The sequence below is a fragment of the Maniola hyperantus genome, chromosome 10 (assembly GCF_902806685.2).
Source record: "Maniola hyperantus chromosome 10, iAphHyp1.2, whole genome shotgun sequence".
Lineage (NCBI taxonomy): Eukaryota > Metazoa > Arthropoda > Insecta > Lepidoptera > Nymphalidae > Maniola > Maniola hyperantus.
Window position 1 is genome coordinate 10,450,846 of NC_048545.1, and position 15,674 is coordinate 10,466,519.

Below are 15,674 nucleotides of genomic sequence, written 5' to 3' on the forward strand. Positions count from 1 at the left end.
TGAAGAGCATTTATTTTCTAGTTTACGGAAATAAAAGAATTATTCTATCACATACTAGGTATTATGTTGGATGTATACTAAACACTTAATTTAATTTTACTTAATTTAGACAACTTCATTGTTAACAAAATTACAGAGAGTGCGAATACAGGATACACTTAAACAAACAAAGGACGACCTTCTTCTTCAAACTAACTCAACATGTTTTTAAATAAAATACGAAATTTAGTGGTGCGGTGTATCGTACACTCGATCTCCTGAATATAGGAGGCGGATGCTTTAAGCACTTTTTTTATCGTTGGGAAATGCCTAAACCCTTCTCACTCTGAGAGGAGACCCGTGCTCAGTAGTGGTCCGGTAATGGGTTGATCATGAATTTCCACGTACTTATCTTTAACGTGAAGAAAAACATCGTGAGGATATTTACATGCCTGAGAGTTCTCTAAAATATTTTCAAAGGTGTGTGAAGTCTGCCAATCCCACTGGGCCAGGGTTGCAGACTGGCCTAAGCCCTTCTAAACCTAGTCCGTGCTCAGTAGTGAACCGGTGTTGAGTTCATATTGATGATGATTACGCTTCCCTCTCGTGAACGGGCAGGGTATGTAGGACTCGCCAGCCGAGAAGCGACCGAAATACCGACTAAAACCCAACAGCGCTACTGCGCTGCGCTGGCGACTAGGTTACGGGAACACCGAAGCATTTCTACCGCGCCCAGCCAGCGCATGCTTTAAACATTAGGCTATCACGGTTTTTAGTAAGTAGTCAGTACCTACTTACTATTTTTTTAAAGCTGTGAAGTGCGTTTACGTACCAGTATATTATTTGTTTACCAAAATAGAATTATTTTAGTGTTGATATCAATTTATTACGGATGTCACCTGTTTTAATTGGGCATCAACAAGCTATTTCGGGTAAATAAACAAAGTAATGGCCCCACATTAGTTCGTTTCAAGATGAAAACCGTTTATTTTGGCCATATGCAAATATTAACATCCTAATTATAGCGCACATTAATCAGATGAGATCTCAGAATTTCGCGATTCATGATAACTTATGTTTATTTCTGAGTTATTCGTGCGAGTGTTACAAAGTTGCATAGATTGCTGCCATTTAAAGCTACATCCACACCTGCGTGTCATGATCATGAACGTGGGATGCGGGATGCGAGTGGGAGCGTCCACGACGCGACGCGATCTATACATGTAGACCTACGCGACTACTAAAGTCGCGTAGTGCGCATAGTGCTATTAAATATCGCAGGAGATTACCGCCGCGTGGATGACGATTCCGCTTCGTATACGCGCAGGTGTTGATGATGCAGTAGTTACAAAATCTGTACATAAATTAATAAATGCCAAAGTGTGTTTGTTTGTTGTTTGATTTTTATATATTTTAGTCCTTTAATCCCACAAAATACTTTTTAGATTTTCTAATAATATCTAGAGTGCTTTTACGAACCTATCTACAAACTTTTGTTTAACAATTTACGTTACCTTATACAAAAACTAATTAAGAAAATCAGATATCGTCGGGGGAACGTCTCAATATTTTCGCTCCTATCGTTCTAATCACGATGATTAATCTAAAATCGTTCTGGTTTTGGTTTTCCCCTCTTTAAATTGGTCGTTTGGGATCTAAATGTGAATTACATTTTTCAAACTCCAATTATACACTCAAATTAGTTCCCCACGGAAGTCATTAATTTCAATCAATGTTCGGCAGGCTCTGGTAAAATAAAAATTCGCAAATTACACTTTACGAGGTGGGATTTTCAACCTTATTGAATTAAATTATTTGAGGAACTATATTATATGCCTGTGACTTCGTCCGCGTGGACTACACAATTTTCTAACCCCTATTTTACCCCCAGGGGTAGAGGGAGAGACATGACTGACTGACTGACTGACAGATCTATCAACGCACAACTCAAACTACTTGACGGATCGGGATGAAATTTGGCATGCAGATAGCTATTATGACGTTGGTATTCGCTAAGGAAGGATTTCTGGAAATTCAACAACTAAGAGGGTGAAATAGGCTAGGACATAGGCTACTTTTTATCCCAGAAAATTGAAGAGTTCCCACAGGATTTTTAAAAACCTTAAGTAATACACGCGGATGAAGTCGCGGGCATCATCTACTAAACAATAAAAACTACTAGGACTTATTTTTAGTGAATACGATTTTCACTGAAAATTAATTTTATATAAGTTTGGAAACTGCAGCAGCTATTAAAAGCTCGTTTTTACGTATAGTCTGTTGCAGATTATTTCGCAGTAATGTATTAGGCAAAAGATAATGGCCATAGTTTCGAAGTAATCTGGACTCCAGTATGGTTATGCATTATGCATTGCATTTGAGTTACCATGTTTGTGGAACAAACCTTTACATTTTATTCAACTTTTGAAATTCTATCTTAAATTTTAAAATATGAATATCAAAAAAAGTGGTGATAGCCTAGTGGTTAAGACGTCCGCCTTCTTTTCGGAAGGTCGGGGGTTCGATCCCGAGCACGCACCTCTAACTTAAGTTAATGCAACTTAAGTTAACTTAATTTAAGAAGTTATGTGCATTTTTTTAAACAATTAAATATCACTTGCTTTAACGGTGAAGGAAAATATCGTGAGGGAACCTGCATACCTGAGAGTTCTTCATGTTTTCAAAGGTGTGTGAAGTCTGTCAATCTGCATTAGGCCAGCGTGGCAGACTTTGGCCTAATCCCTTTTCACTCTGAGAGGAGACCCGTGCTTAGTAGTAGGCCGGTAATAGGTTGATCATGAATATCCATATACACATCTTTAACGTGAAGGAAAACATCGTGAGGATATCTACATAACATGCCTGAGAATTCTCAAAAATGTTCTCGAAAGTGTGAAGTCTGCCAATCCCACTGGGCCAGGGTTGCAGTCTGTCTGACTGACTTTTAAATTGTGGACAAGGCCAACCATCGCTTTATGTGTTCCATAAGGTCACACAATAAGCATTTAAAAGTCGTTTTCATGCAATTTCATCTTTAAGTTAATTCGTACAAATACCTAAAAACGTTGGGTCCGGGCTTATTTTGATAATGTCAACTTGGCTTACTTGAGGATCATAACAGCAAAGAAATGATATACCTTTCTACGCTTGATATCAGGAAAACGGAGAAAACTCGCAACAAAACCTTTTCACTGCGTAAACAAAAGGAGTATCAATAGAACTCAGGGTCTTTACGCACTGCATCCCATCTAATTCGTGAACATTTAGATTTAGAAAACTCGGATCGAATTCGGATGTCGATTTTACACTGCGTCCATTTCAACGGAAAGTGCTTGCCACCACTACCACCCGCTTGATGACTCGGATTCGGATCGAACGCAGTGCGCTAGCATTCATATAAGTAGATGGAATGACACTCATAGTTTTTTGTTGTCAAAAACTTGTTAACATTCTTTATGCTGATAATTAAAAAAAAGTACTTAATATGATTAGACCAGTCCGTGAATTGGAGATATTCTCGGCTTCGGAAAACGGAATGTATATCTAGTGCGCAACCCTTCATACAAAATACGTCTAATCAAGAATTCTCGGATTCCGTTCTGATGCAGTGCGTAAAAAGCCTTACCTTGACCTTTGTACACACGCTCACGAAATCGCCTTCCAGTCGAGGTATTTGTGCTGTCCCTATATTTTATCCAAATAATAAGGCTGAAGTGTGTATTTTTTTAAGATGTTACCGTTACCATGTATACTTGGTCTATAGATGATGCTCGCAACTTACGCCGCATGAATTTAAGCTTCTAAATTTTTAAATAGGGCTCTAGACCTGTAATTTTTAGATTAGTGTAATCGCACTTTTCAAAAGCAATTCAACATTTACAATTATATCTACGTAATTAACAATCATACCTACATCGGCATCGTGGGCAGCTATATGCAAAGTCGATAATTTCAGTCTTCTCTCAGAATAAGATGGGCTTTGGCCACATTCGCCACGCTGCCTGGTCAAGTGGAAAAGTGCAGTCTTCACACACCTTTGAGAACATTATGGAAAACTCTCAGGCATGCATTTCCTCACGATGTTTTTCTTCGCCGTCAAATCGGAAGTGATTGCGATCGTGACATTGTAGCTCTCATTTTACCGCAATCAAGCAGCTGTGATGAAACAAAAATACTTACTTTTAAATACAATTTAAGACAAGGCAAGTAAAAATAAAGTTATTTTAGCATAACACTAAGGGAGGTTCTATTCTCGGAGCTGGTTATTTACGGCGGTTCTCGGTCTGGCTCACCGTTATTTATTCTACTGTAAAACTAAGCAAGGATTCTATGACTACAGAGAATAGTGAAACGAGGCTTACCTTAATAGGTAGAGTAGGGATGTTCTAATTTGAAGCTTTGGTTTCCAGGATGGAAAATTTACCAATGACTCTCATAATAATTTTAAATGTAATGCAAGAATTTTCTCGCCGTAGAAAATAAACTATTCCGATCAGGTTAAGATTTTATTCCTTTTTAGGGTTCCGTACCTCAAAAAGAAAAAAGGAACCCTTATAGAATCACTTTGTTGTCTGTATGTCTGTCTGTCCGTCTGTCTGTCGTGTCAGTCAAGAAAACCTGTAGGGTACTTCCCGTTGACCTAGAATCATAGGCATTTAGGTAGGTCTTTTAGCACAAGTAAAGGGAAAAATCCGAAAATCGTGAATTTGTGGTTACATCTTTAAAAAAAAATTTAAATTTGCTCATTAATTAATATAATCAATATTTTGAATTTTCAACGTCTGATAATAAATTATATCAAGTGGGGTATCATATGAAAGGGCTTTACCTGTACATTCTGAAACAGATTTTTATTTGTTTTTATGGATAATAGTTTTTGATTTATCGTCCAAAATGTCGAAATAATACGACTATTGGAGCCCCCGATTGGCCCCGGCCCCACTTCGCCGGTTTTTTTGTTACAAAATTAACTTGCTTTCCATATTTCTTTCTTCACTAGGATGGAGTGAGATTGCCTAAAAGATTACAATTGGTTCACACCCGATACACCAGCCCACGAGTTGATCCATGGCCTTCAGCAATTTGGAAGACCATGCACAGTGATGAAAATAGTAAATTTAAATTGAATTGCTTTTACTTGCCTCTACTAAAAAAATGCCTCTACTTTCGTTATAGAGAAGAATTGTTTAATTTATTCGGTCGCTGGTTTTTCCTCTTTAGTTTTTAGGTCAAATAATTATGTCTCATGCATGGCTGTCAGGCTCTTTAAAATTATGCCTACAAACGTGGAGTTATAATAATCTAAATATTTAAAAAAAGATTACGATGAATTGAGAACCTCCTCTTTTTTTTGAAGTCGGTTAAAAAGGAAAAGCTGACTGACCTGATCTATCAACGCACAGCTCTAACTACTGGACGAATAGGGCTGTTTGGCATGCAGATAGCTATTATGACGTCGACAGCCGCTAAGAAAGGTTTTTTTGATATTTCTACCCCTAAGCGGGTAAAATAGGTAGTTTTGTGTAGTCCACGCGGATGAAGTCGCGATCATAAGCTAGTCTAAATATGTAAAAGGAAAAGGTGACTGACTGACTGACTGATCTATCAACGCACAGTTCAAACTACTGGACGGATCGGGCTAAAATTTGGCATGCAGATAGCTTTTATGACTTAGGCATCCGCTAAGAAAGGGTTTTTGAAAATTCGACCCCTAAGGGGGAGAAATAGGGGTTTGAAATTTGTGTAGTCCACGCGGACGAAGTCGCGAGCATAAGCTAGTTTCCATATAAAATTGCAAGAGTATACCTAGTTTAGTTGTACTTTTTATGAAAATTATGCAGCCAACCATTTTTTTAAGTAAAAATTTGGTGGCGTGCATTTCTAATTAAGAAAATCTTTTGTACGTACATTTAAATAAGCATTTTAATATTGTATGTGTGCCGACAACTACAAAACATTTTCATTAATAAGTACTGGTGCAAGCTTATAAAATAAGTAATAATGCAAAGCAAAAATGTGTAGGTACATACATTTGTATTTGTATTTACTTTTATGTATGTCCAAATGGGTTCAAGTTGCCTAAATAAATGACTATTTTTTTTTATTTTTTTTTTATTTATTATACCTATCTAATATGCGTTGAGCGCGCGCAAAAAAAGCACCAAAAAATTTCCCCCACCTAATGATAAATAGAAAATCAGCTTGGAAGTGTCTTGGTACTAACTAATAGGTATTTTAAACTAGCTGATGCCTGCTACGCGTGGAATTAGGTTTTTCAAAAATCCCGTGGGAACTCTTTGATTTTCTGGGATAAAAAGTAGCCTATGCTACTCTCCAGGTCTTCATCTATACCCATGCAAAAAATCACGTAAATCCATTCCACCGTTGCGACGTGATTGAAGGACAAACCAACAAACAAACACACATTCGCATCTATAATAAAGGTACCGAGGTACTGATAAATACAATATTTTAATTCTATTTATCTTGCGTAAAACAGTGATAGCCTAATGGTTAGGACAACGGCCTCTTATTCGGAGGGACGGGGGACAGACAGAAAAGCATTGAATTTATTTTTGGTTCTGTCCATTTTGCGGGTCATTTCTGCTGTAGAAATATGACAAATTCTCTATTCGTAGACGTAGCAAACTGCAGACTAGTAATTTATTCTGGTGTAAAGTAAGGAATGGCAATCCTATTAGGACTGCGGTGTTCCTCTGCTGACCTAATTACTCTGTAAAGGGATTTGTGAAGGAGAAACAGAAATTTTTAATTCATAGTGGACCTTAATTCGATGTTTAGTTTTTGTAAATAGAATAGAGAACAATAATATCAGTAAGTAATATTGAAAAATCTTAAAACAGCCCAAATTGACCCAATGACTACCCAAAACAGAAGAACTTGGCGAAATATTGTTAAAATAGTGCAGCAAGTCAGGCATTCAGTGGCGTGCACAGTGTTAGAAGCCAGGGTAGGCATTAGTTAGGTAGGAACCTGTTTACTGGCAGGTCAAAATGAAAAATATGCATTGAGCTATTACAACTGGGGTAAGCAGTGCATTTATGCCTCTATGACCTGCACGCCACTGCAGGCATTCCTATCAAAAAACAAAAAATCCTGTAAAAAAAACCATATGGATAGAATCATATGGACCTCTAGTTTACAGTTATTTATTAATAACTAGAGGATGCCCGCGACTTCGTCCGCGTGGATATAGTTTTTTGAAAATCCCGTGGGAACTCTTACTTGGGATAAAAAGTAGCCTATGTCCTTACCCGGGATGCAAGCTATCTCTGTACCAAATTTCATCAAAATCGGTTAAACTGTTGGGCCGTGAAAGGCTAGCAGACAGACGGACAGACAGACAGACAGACACACTTTCGCATTAATAATATTAGAATGGATTTTTTGTAAATCCAGAAATGCTGGGCGGTCACTTAGCCCTGGGGCACATTGCATAATATTGTATATTTAAGCGTTTTCCATAATGTTTTCAAAGATGTGCGAAGTCTACTAATCCGCACTAGGTCAGCGTGGTGGTTATGGCTTAACCCCTTCTCTTTCTGAGAACAGACCTGACCGCAGTAGTGGGCGTCTTCGTCTCTTAGCGATTCGTATGTCATAGATTACAATTATTATGACGTTGTGAGTATGATAAATTCAATATGACTAGCGTAAAAAAAATAACTTCATTTTATTCAGAGAAAAATTATGCTTACCTACATTTTATTAAGTTTCTGCCGATTTCAGGTAGGTATAAGAAACCTACATCACTAAGTAAGTATAATCTCATCCAGCCATCTTTTGCGTTGGTGATGACAGGTCATTATTAAAAGCTCCGACGACCCTACTCAATCGGACAGGAATGACATGTCCGTGCGATGTGCGATTTCATGTACTGACCACGGAGCTCGTTTTATCTTCATTATGCTCGTATAGTGAATTAAGTCGTGGCGGGTGAATTCAAAAGTATCTACACTATAAGGTTGAACCGGCTAGCTCCTTTAAAAATGAATGGGCTCTATGAGTGTTTGGTTTATTACCCCTATTGTTTACGTGGCATGTCGAATCTAATCCTATTGTTATTGCTAATGACGGTCTCAAGTGTAAACACGCCAGTTTATTTTGAATGCACTATACCTACGAGTGGATGTGAACTTTCTCAACTGTACCAACTACCAACTATTATCAAGTACCTACTATTATGTAGCCAGTGGCGTGCAGCTGATAGAGGCATAAACGCACTGCTTACCCTCGTTGTAATAAATCAATGCTTATTTTTCATTAAAACCTGCCAGAAAATAAGTTCATACCTAAATGCATACCCTGGCTTGAAATCCTGTGCACGCCACTGTATGTAGCTATACTGTACTATTGTGCTATTACCACAGAATATTTAATGAAATAATGAATGTATGAAATAATTTTAACTCACTCTTATATTATATTATATAAATTTTTCGAGAGAATCTGTAATTGGCCATACTTCTGTAATTAGCATTTAAGAAACTTATTGTATTATTTCGCTGTTGATTTTCCTATAATAAATAAAATTAAAATAAAATTAAATAAAATAGTTTAAAAGGTTAGCCGCCGAATCTAACTCGGCTGTGCAGCGTTCGGGAAGCTTCGAGATGTCGTCTTAGGTTTTCAAGGGCTGAGTGTCCTCAGTGCTTGAAGACCAAAGTCTTCTCTTCTTCATGTTGGCTTTTATAGGTGACCTACTTAGGTATATGTCAGCCATATCAATCGGGGTATGAGGCGGCGGGAGACACCGCACACCCGCACGTCACCCGCACTGGGTTAGCGCGGGGGCTGTCCGGGGCGTTCCCTCCCTGATTGCCATCTCAACTTGTCGCGTACTATAGATTGATTACCCTTGATTATCTTTTTGTTCCAGTTGTATCCGTGGCGACTACATAAAGGTCTACTGGGAAGTCCAAGGCCCGGGGCCTCCTGGGGCCATCAACGAACGCTCAGCGTGGGCCAGAGCGCTATGCGGAAGCAGGGCCGATGTTCCTCCAGCTTTATACTCCCCTGGACCATCTATGGTGTTAGAATTCCATACTAATTCCAAGCCGAACAATGCCACGGGGTTCCTTGGATCATACAGCTTTATTGATAGACGTAAGTCTCTTACTTTTTATCAACGTATTACTGCTTAAAGCTACTTTGTATCCTTCAAATATTTTTATCCATCATCATCATGATCAACCCATCGCCGGCTCACAACAGAGCACGGGTCTCCTCTCAGAGAGAAGGGTTTTGGCCATAGTCTACCACGCTGGCCATGTGCGGATTGGTGGACTTCAAACACCTTTGAGAACATTATGGAGAACTCTCAGGCATGCAGGTTTCCTCGCGATGTTTTCCTTCACCATTAAATCAAGTGATATTTAATTACATAAACCGCACATAACTCCGAAAAGTTCGAGGTGCGTACCCGGGATCGAACCCCCGACCTCCGATTAGAAGGCGGACGTCTAAACCACTAGGCTATCACAGCTTGTCTATAAATATTTTTATAGAATACAATTATTACATACTTATTGCTTAGTCATATTAATACATACTTATTGCTGAGTACAGTTTGGAAGAAGTATACTTACTTGTAAAACGTAGATGTATACTTATAGTAAACAAAGTCAAAGTCAATTCATTTATTCAAATTGGGTACAATTAGTAGACTTTTTGATGATCAGTTATTGAATTTGTAAGATGTAATGGTGATAATTAATTACAAGCAGCTGCCTTATCTCTTTATCGCTTAGATTAGAACCGTTTTTTATTAGCATTGTTTGTGATTAAACGCATTACAGCCCAACAAAACTGAAGGAAGTATATCATCAGGTGGAACTATGCATTTCTTACAAAGAAAAATAGGATAGATGCCAAGTCAAATTGACTCAAGGCATCTGGAGTTAACCCATTTGGCTCCAATATGCGTCGCTTTTATAGCTAAAGCTTTTGAATGACTAAGAAATTCTGGAATAGGGTGTATTATTTCACTTTATAGAGGCAGGCCTGTGTTATATTTATTCAAATGTGCCGGCAATAACGGATCATTTTTATTGTATTTGAACGAAATACATAGTACATATATAAAGGCTTAAGTTGTCTCCAGTTAGTGCAAATTGCGCCAGAACTGACCCCACGAAGCAAATATTGCGTCAGAAAATATTGTACATCGACCTTTAGAAAGAGAGAGCTGTTTCGTAGAGCGTTGTCTCGGTCGTTGAGACCGATAAAACGTCACATAGCTTAGGTATGAGTGACAGAGGCAACGCCGTACAAAGCCAAATTCTCACTCTACAGGTCGATGTGCAATAATATATCTTGCCGGCTACTGTACGACAAGTGTTCCTCTACACGTTCACCAATTGCAGCAGCCAAGCGTGTTGTGCCAATGTGTTATGGCTTTTTAAATAAACAACGCAACGTCAGTGACGAGTAAATAGTGGTTTCTACTTCTACTCTCCTAGAAACTTATTATCACCAGCTAACGATATTAATCGATACCATATTTTGTCTAGCGTTGACATATTCAAAATAAATAAAAGCTTCGTGGTTATGGATAAAAGTAATAATCTTGTCTAAAGTTAACAATGATATTGACAGTCAAAGTTTGATGGTAACCGTAACGTAACTTTAATCGCTTATCTTGAAACTGAACCTTAGAGTGAGACATTTCTAGGCGAAGAATTGAACAAAGCACCCAAGTAGGTACTCTTCTCGCTTCTTATTACTACAGTTGGGTAAACACACAAAATATATTGCCTGGATATATAAATCTTTACTATACCTACTCCGTAAGCTATCTGGCCGCAGAGGCGTTGCGTCTTATTGCGCTATAAATTTTATTGATCAACTTTACACATGAAACCAGCTCTATTTATTATCCGCTAGTAAAAGTTCCTGAGTATCTAGGAGCTGGAATTTTGAAACGGATGTTCTTTGCGATTGCGAGTTGCGACGTTAAATAGGGATGGAAAGGATAAACAAATTGCATACAAAATGTACCTACAACATCTTGAAGAATTAAATATTTAAACATATGCCAGAGATAGGCATCTTCATATTAGACCTGCCTGCTAGTTAACTAAGTAATTAAAAAAACCGGCCAAGTGCGAGTCAGGGTACCGAGGGTTCCGTACTACAGTCGTATTTCTTTCAACATTTTGCACCATAATTCAAAAACTATGATGCATAAAAATAAATAAAAACCTTTTTTAGAATGCACAGGTAAAACCCTTTCATATGGTACCCCACTTGAACTAGATATGCGCGCGGCCGCCATTTTAGTGACACTTCGAAAATACTAATTATTAGTTCATGACCATAATTTAATTTTTTTCTTGTGATGTAACCACAAATTTACGGTTTTTAGATTTTTTCCCCTCATGTCTGCTATAAGACCTACCTTCCTGCCAAATTTCATGATACTCGGTCAACTGTAGGTAGTCTGTAGGCTTTTTGACGGACCGACAGACTGACAACAAAGTGATCCTATAAGGGTTTCTTTTTTCCTTTTGAGGTACGGAACCCTAAAAACTAAGAGACCCGGCTCATTCAATCGACCTTCAAGCGTTAAAGGTCGATTGATGAGCAGATTCTCTTTGCAAGCTATGATCAACATTTCACGTGTAGTTGTAAGCTTGATTTTATCCCAGTACCCTTTGTTTCGAACGCCAAAGCCGATAAAACGTTGATCAAAAACCATCAAAGTCTAGAGTATATTCTAAAACCACCTAACAATGCGCTTGGTTTACACAGGCTAAAACATACCCTAAGTAATGAGAATAAAGTGTGAATTGGAGTAATTGAAATTCTATTGCAGGACTTATCATTAAAATCGTGGTAAAGCGATCAATGGGCGAAGTTGGCAATTAAAATCCGAGCTTAGTTCTGCAATATGGTGCATTAAATCGCGTAATATATATATAAATTGCGTATTAGGTATATTCATGTAAGCATGTATTTATTTGATTTCTCGGAAATGGCTCTAACGATTTGCATGTAACTTTGTACTTAGATACCTAATGATTTACTTTCCAAGCTTAGAATATTTTTTTTACATATTTGGATAGGTGTAGGATAAGATAGGATTAGGTAATTTAGATATTTAGATAGGTGTAATTTCTAAGACTTCGCAAAATTCAGGGATAACGCCCAGTAGCGTGCAGGTCAAATCGGCATAAAAGCGCTGCTTGCCCAAGTTGAATAGCTCAATGGTAATTTTTCATCATGGCTGCCTCTATATAGATCTTAGAACTAAATGCCTACCTTAGCTTCAAACAATGTGTACGCCACTGATAACGCCAATCAAATCGAAAGACTGTGACCTGACCGGGCTTGGCGCCCCGTCTTCGATTTGATTGGTGCCCAGGTAGGTAGTATCCGAAGCTCTCTCATTGATATGTTCCTAAAGAGAAACTTCAATATAAATTATATGTAAAATACACGTACTTCATCTTAGCATGTTCTATAATACTAGGCTACATAATTATAAATTACTGGTGGTTATTATTCTAAGACAAATTGATTTAAAAATATTACAAATAAATTTTAGGTGGTGTAAATAGGCTTTATTCTACATCAGTGAATAACACATTATCTAAATAATACGCAGTCAAATAGCTTGTATATCATTCATCCATTAATACGCTCATCTGTCACTGTCCGTATCCCACACTCCGTGGAGTCGAAAATGCCGAAAATTACCACATTATGCAGTGATCAATCTCACAGAGGCAAATTGCTATAGCAACTGATATGACATTGAAATTGAATACATATCAGTAAAACTTGGTATATTATGGCTTCTTGCATTTCACGAGGGCAAACGGCTCATGCTTCTGTTTAAGACGTATCGGTATAGGTACGGTACATAAGGTAAAGTAAATGTGTGCGTTTGCAAGCGCGTGATTGGTCCATCGTGCACGCACACTTATGTAATGTTCGCGTATACGACGTAACCACAAATAAAGTTCACTCGCCTTCGTGAATTCACGCAAGAACTGTAAACGACGGTATACCAGACATTTCAGACGAAGAAGTTTTGGTCGGACCAAACTTTAGAACTTTCAATGTACCTACTTACCTATTGCGATTCTGATCAGCCCATAATCTCACTACGAGTCATGTCTGACATGGACCAGTTCACAGGATAACATGTGAAAAATCATCTGAAAACCCCTTTTCTTTAGTAACACTTACTACTTTACTTAAAGTAGCCTGTGAAAAATCACGCAGCAAACTCTTGAACGTTGAGTCGAGAGTGGAATATTGACAATGTGTATTTCTATTGCTGCTATAACAACTGTATAACAACAAATAATAAGAATTTCACGATGGCCGCCATGCAAATTTAAAAAATAATACAAATTATAGAAACCAAAACACCAGTCAAATGCGAGTCGGACCCGCACATAGAGTGCGGGTCCGACTCGCACTTGACTGATTTTTCGGTTTCGCATAGCGCAGACGACCCATGAATAACAATCGCTAGTCTAACATTCGTAAATTTTCTTACAAAAAAGATAGAACGGCGCCTAATGAAATTTAATTTATTTGAATAAGAATCCTCTCAGGTGAAACGTGATCGAATTTTATGTAAGTAGATCAAGGCTGCGAATTCGACGTAGCTTTTTCTATGTCCCATTTTTCTTCTAATATCATTGGTCCCAGTTCAGATTAAACAGCCTTTTCTGAAAAAATCTTTGATCAAATTTGGGGTACTTTCAAAATTGAGTTGATATACTATTGGCTAACTAGTCAATAAATAATAATAACTAGATGATGCCCGCGACTTCGTCCGCGTGGATTTAGGTTTTTAAAAATCCTGTGGGAACTCTTTTATTTTCCTGGCTTATGTCCTTCCCCGGGATGTAAGCTAACTCTAAAATTTGGTACAAAATTACATCAAAGTCGCTGAAACTGTTGGGCCGTGAAAAGCTAGTAGACAGACGGACAGATACACAGACAGACAGACACCCTTTCGCATTTATAATATTAGTATGGATAAGCCTCGTAGCGTATTACCCGAGGGAGATATGAAGACTTGAATAATTTGTTTAAAACTCTAATAGTGCCTTGCAAAAAGCTGATCGCGGAAATGCTCATAAAAAATATGTGAAATCAAACTACCGCTCGAACGTTCGTCAAGTAGCAGGGCCAACAAAATACCTTATTTTGTCATGTTATATGATTTATCAAACACTGTATATTAATAGAAATAATGCTACACTTCGATACTAGTAATAGTACCTAATAATAATAAATTCCTACATCCATGGGTATCATACAAAGTATCGCAGTGTAGCATTATCAAGTTACACCCGTCCAATGACAATAAGTAAACGAGGAAATTTTACGAATCCCGTTCAACCGAGGAAGGAATGCAAAATGTAAACTATATTTCCGGGGCAATTCGAATGCATTGCAGTGACGGTCTCCAGAAAATTTTCATACAAATGGCTCAAAGTGATTGTTCGATTATCATATAGATAGATAGCTCCTTTGGCAAACTGCTCCATTTGCTCTGTAAAAATAAAACGTGTTGAATAAGAATCGCACGCTTCCAGTATGAGTATGCGTACTTATTTACCTATATCGTTACTTAAGAAAGAGTGAATGAAGCAATCTTAATGCCAACAATAAAAATCCTAGTGAATCCTAGTGGGTGTAGTGGTTAAGACGTCGGGGTATCCGGCTTTTGTTTCCGGGCAATCTTCTGGGCGGGATCTTGAACCAGATATTGTATCATCATCATCATCTTCAATCGATAGACGTCCACAGCTGGATATAGGTCTCTTTTAGGGTCTTCCACACGCCATCAGTCTTGCGCTGTTAAAATTCAGTTGCTCCCTGCGACTCGCTATGACTACAACATACTAAATAATATTAAAATGTGAATAAACTTTAAGTAGCACTTTGAATGAGTAAAATCCATGTTTTATGGAACTAAAATAACATTTAGAGCTTCGTTAAAACGTAGTTACGAATTTCAAAGAATATCTTTTAGTTCCATAAGCGTTTCCAAACGTAAGCTTGATAGTTATTAGTTTAAGATAACGCACAAGTTCAACTTTACAAAGGCAGTACTAACTTCTAAAAGCAATTTCTGTGCACAAGAACTTGTACGAAATAAGGAAAGGATAAAGCTCGTAAATCATTAAAGTAGACATTGAAGAGATCAAGTAAAGTTTATTTTATTTGCACTGATGTAGGAGAATCTATTTATTTCTATAAGTCAGAGCTTTTGTGTTACCTGCCATTTCATTTGTTATTATCATTAAAGTTTTACTATAATAACACTGCTAAACATTATTATCTATGTTTCTTGCATGGATTTCGGCAAAACAAGGATTTGTGTCGCTTGTGTCCAGTGGCTTCTAATAACTTGCCTTATTTTCATTGCCACGCTGCATTTTCCCATTCCAGCACCTTGGACCCCCATTTTCCTTTGCAATCATAAATACTGTAAGTACCTACTGACTTCTTACTTTCATCGACGCCAATTGGTATTTGAATGGTCTCCTGAAGGAGCTCCATATTTCACAGTATTGAAGCGTTTTTTTTTTAAATTTATAGGCCAGTGCTTGACTGTGTCTTGCTTGTGTTTTCGGCGCAAAGTCACCATTCCAGCATTAGAGCGTCCCGGCTTTCTTACATAACCTTTAATATTTTATAGAAAA

General features: G+C 37.8%; 1 protein-coding gene across 2 annotated transcripts in view; it reads left to right on the top strand.

The window, feature by feature from the left end:
• Sol1 overlaps window positions 1–15,674 on the top strand; it is a 267,617-nt gene that overhangs the window by 116,513 nt on the left and 135,430 nt on the right. For both annotated transcript variants that reach the window (XM_069501499.1, XM_069501500.1), the window contains one exon: window positions 8,879–9,105. In XM_069501499.1, the coding sequence (XP_069357600.1) occupies window positions 8,879–9,105 (227 nt within the window). The remainder of the gene's footprint in view (window positions 1–8,878; window positions 9,106–15,674) is intronic.